This window comes from Stenella coeruleoalba, assembly GCF_951394435.1.
Source record: "Stenella coeruleoalba genome assembly, chromosome: X".
NCBI classification, from domain to species: Eukaryota; Metazoa; Chordata; class Mammalia; order Artiodactyla; family Delphinidae; genus Stenella; species Stenella coeruleoalba.
In genome coordinates, this window is record NC_137152.1 from 113,128,155 (window position 1) to 113,131,782 (window position 3,628).

At 42.1% G+C, this 3,628-nt stretch overlaps 1 protein-coding gene across 1 annotated transcript; it reads right to left on the minus strand.

Annotated features, from left to right (window-relative positions):
* Window positions 1–2,745: 2,745 nt before the first annotated feature.
* LOC307180895 (small ribosomal subunit protein uS12-like) lies at window positions 2,746–3,229 on the minus strand. Its single transcript, XM_079911457.1, has one exon. The coding sequence runs from the start codon at window positions 3,214–3,216 to the stop codon at window positions 2,785–2,787; it is 432 nt and encodes a 143-aa protein (XP_079767583.1). The 5' UTR covers window positions 3,217–3,229; the 3' UTR covers window positions 2,746–2,784.
* Between the last annotated feature and the right edge of the window lie 399 nt (window positions 3,230–3,628).

Genomic DNA, 3,628 nt, shown 5'->3' on the forward strand with positions numbered 1-3,628 from the left:
CTGAAGAACTTCTCAGAGCACAGAGCAACCATGTTTGGCATCACTAACTGTCTAGCAAGGTAAAATACAAATCCATTCTCCTACAAGAAACATATCCCTCCAAAACGGACACCTAAAATCCCGATATAATGCCAGTCTTGAAGGAGAGTACTGCTATCAGTGTCAATATAGAGTTGTTATATCCAGGTGCATACTTTGGCCTGCAATATAACTGAATCTATGTTACAGAAAGGTTGGGTGTTGTGGAGTTTGTCTTAGTGTGCTCAGGCTGCTATAACAGAATACCACTGACTGGGTGGCTTAAACAACAGACATTATTTCTCAGTTCTGGAGGCTAGGAAGTCCAAGATCAAGGTGCTGGGAGATGTGGTCCTTGATGAGGGCTCCCTTCCTAACTTGTAGACAGTCACCTTCTCTCCGTGTCTTCACATGGCAGAGAGAGGATGCTCTATTGTCTCTTCTTCTTCTTCTAAGGGCACTAATCCTATCATAGGGGCTCTACCCTCACAACCTCATCTAATCCTAATTACTTCCCAAAGGCCTCACCTCCTAATATCATCACAATGGGGGTTAGGGCTTCAACATATGAATTCTGAGAAGATGCAAACATTCAGTCCATAAGAGAGTTCTACTTCATTTAGTCTTTGAAGAGACAAGGCAATCTCATCCTTTACTGTCTTTCTGGGTTGAGAACAGAAGACAAATTTATATAATCAAGATATTTTAACTCTAAGGGTTTGAGTTAGGCTAAAATTATTTTTGGCCAATATTCCACAGTATATCTCACACAGATCATCTAATTCAAGGAAGATTTATATCTGTCCCGTCTTGATGCAATTATAACCAAGCAACCCAAGCTCTCAAATTAAAATGCATAGAAATATGAGTGACAGTCCAAGAACTAAATTCTTGAGTTAGATTGTCTTCATTGATCTTGCTTTGCAATGTAATAATGGGGCCAGACCACGTACACAGAATAGGTAGTTAAGAAGGCTGTGGAAGTTCTGTTTGTTTTTTAGGGTTTTGTTTTTGTTTGTTTTTGGTGAGGTGCATTTTACATCTCTTGGAAAATGAAATTGGGAAGGAAAGATTCCCCTGTTAGTGTCAATCATGTCCTCCTTCTTCGTAAAGATGCTTCCCAAGGACCACGGCAGCTGTACTCACCAATACTGTCTTGAGCACAGAGCCATCTGAGGGAGGGAATGCCAAAGTGAAAAGAGGAAAAATAAAGATTTTATCATCAACTTACATTTACTGGCAATTTCCTCCCACTTTTCAAGACTTCAGTATTCAAGCACAGTTGGCCATTATGGTATTCTATTCTTCAGAAACGCAGGAAATAAATGACTCCCCTTAGTCTTTATTTGACTAGAGCCAGGTGTAATATTCAAAATATTTAACAATCAGTACCCCACACTGAACAATCTGAAAAGATGCACTGAACCATCTGAAAAGATGCAGACCTCAGGACTCAGCTAGTTACTGGATGTCCCCTGCTTCACTAGAACTTAACCCCTTAGTTGCTGGACTGGTCGGGTGGGGGGGGGGGGCAGCACAGGTAGGTTGAGAAGGCTTGTCCTGCCTTTGCAGGACTGGAAGTGAGGCAACAGCAGTCAAACTGACCTGGCCAACAACTTGAACACAGCTAGATGGTACAGTCTTACAAATATCATCTCTAGTCATCAAAAGAAACTTGCCAGACAGGTATTATCTATAGTCTGTAGATATGGACACAACATTTCAGGAACTTTAAATAACTGGCTACAAGTCACACAGCTAGTACATAACAGAACCAAAGCTCAGGACACCCAAGCTGATGCTTTGTCTCTCTTGCAATACCGGATCCTCCTATGAAAAAAGGAAATCAAAGGCTGATGCTTTCCACTCCGAGGTTCACGTTTCATGACTTAATTTTGACACGTGCTTAGACAACTTATTCTATCGTAAGCTTCCGCAATGAAAAGGAAAAACTGTAGTTCACGTGGAAAGGTTTATTTGTGAGGACCAGTAACTTTCCCCAGTAAAATTTTGGAACGGGAAAAAGCAATACAACCATTGTTTTGGTTGCTAGGTCACTCTACGTTTTTTTTTTCATTTAAAGATAGAGGATTTGGGAATTCCCTCATGGTCCAGTGGTTAGGACTCCACGCTTTCAGTGCCGAGGGCCCAGGGTCAATCCCTGGCTGGGGACCTAAGATTCCACAACCCGCATGGTGCAGCCAAAAAAAAAATTTTTTTTTAAAGAGAGGATTCAACTACTTCAAGGCAGCCAAAGTTCCCCTTTCTGCTAGCCTCCAGTAATTTTCACAAGAATGGTTAATGCTGGAATTGACTGACAGGTGTAGTGTCTAACATTCTTCTCATAAGTAATTCATGCTCATTTTTTTAAAATAAATTTATTTATTTTTGGCTGAGTTGGGTCTTCACTGCTGCGCCCGGGCTTTCTCTATTTGCAGTGAGTGGGGGCTACTCTTCGTTGCAGTGCACAGGCTTCTCATTGTGGTGGCTTCTCTTGTTGCAGAGCACGGGCTCTAGGCGCACGGGCTTCAGTTGTGGCACCCAGGCTCAGTAGTTGTGGCTCGCAGGCTCTAGCGCACAGGCTCAGTAGTTGTGGCGCACGGGCTTAGTTGCTCCGCGGCATGTGGGATCTTCCCAGAGCAGAGCTCAAACCCGTGCCCCCTGAATTAGCAGGCGGATTCTGTACCACCAGGGAAGCCCCATGCTCTTTTTTTTTTTTTTTTGGCATATGGAAATTTATTACTATTCCGCTTTCATCATCAAAACTTATGATCTTGGTCTTTCCTTCTTGCCTTTATATAAGGCCAAAAGAGAGACATTGGCTACTTTGACAACCTTAAAGCAGACTCCAGGAATGTCACCAACAGCATGACCTTTGCGAGCAAATCCAGCAACCAGAACTTCATCATTTTCCTCAATAAAATTCAAACAACCATCATTGGGTACAAAGGCGGTGATTTTTTTGCCATTCTTGATTAGTTGAATGCTGACACACTTCCTGATGGCAGAATTTAGCTCTTTGGTTTCAACCCCTACTTTTTCAAGCACAATTCCCTTGGCATGAGAAGCACCTCCAAAAGGGTTGGCCTTCAGGGCTGTGCCCAAATGGGCTTTCTTGTACTGTTTATCATGCCACTTCTGGTCTCGTCGGTGGCTACGGAGCTTCCTGGCAGTACGAAGACCACAACACTTGCCCATGCTGCCGGCGCCACGGGCCTGAGCAGAAGAGAGAAGCAGTGCAGGAAGGAGCCACAAGCCATTGCCCCATGCTCATTTTTAAACTTTGGAAAACACAGAGAAATACAAAGATTATGAAAATCACCCACAATCCCATTGCCCAGAGACAATCACAGTTAAAATCGTGACATATTTTCTTCCAATCTTTTTGCTATACATATATTCACACAAAAATTGAGATCACTTATATATATATTTAAAAAGTAAATATTGTGAACATTTCCAATGGTCATTAAAAATTCTGAGAAACAAAATTTAAAGCTTTCTTAATGCTCCAACATACAGATGAAGAATAATTTATTTAACCGTTCCCCTATCTTTGGAGAACAGCAGGGCTTGGTCAGGAAATAAATAGTTATGTAAATAACAGGAC

Excerpts from the sequence above, each read along its gene's own strand:
- LOC307180895 (XM_079911457.1), bottom strand. The coding sequence starts at position 3,216 with ATGGGCAAGTGTTGTGGTCTTCGTACTGCCAGGAAGCTCCGTAGCCAC.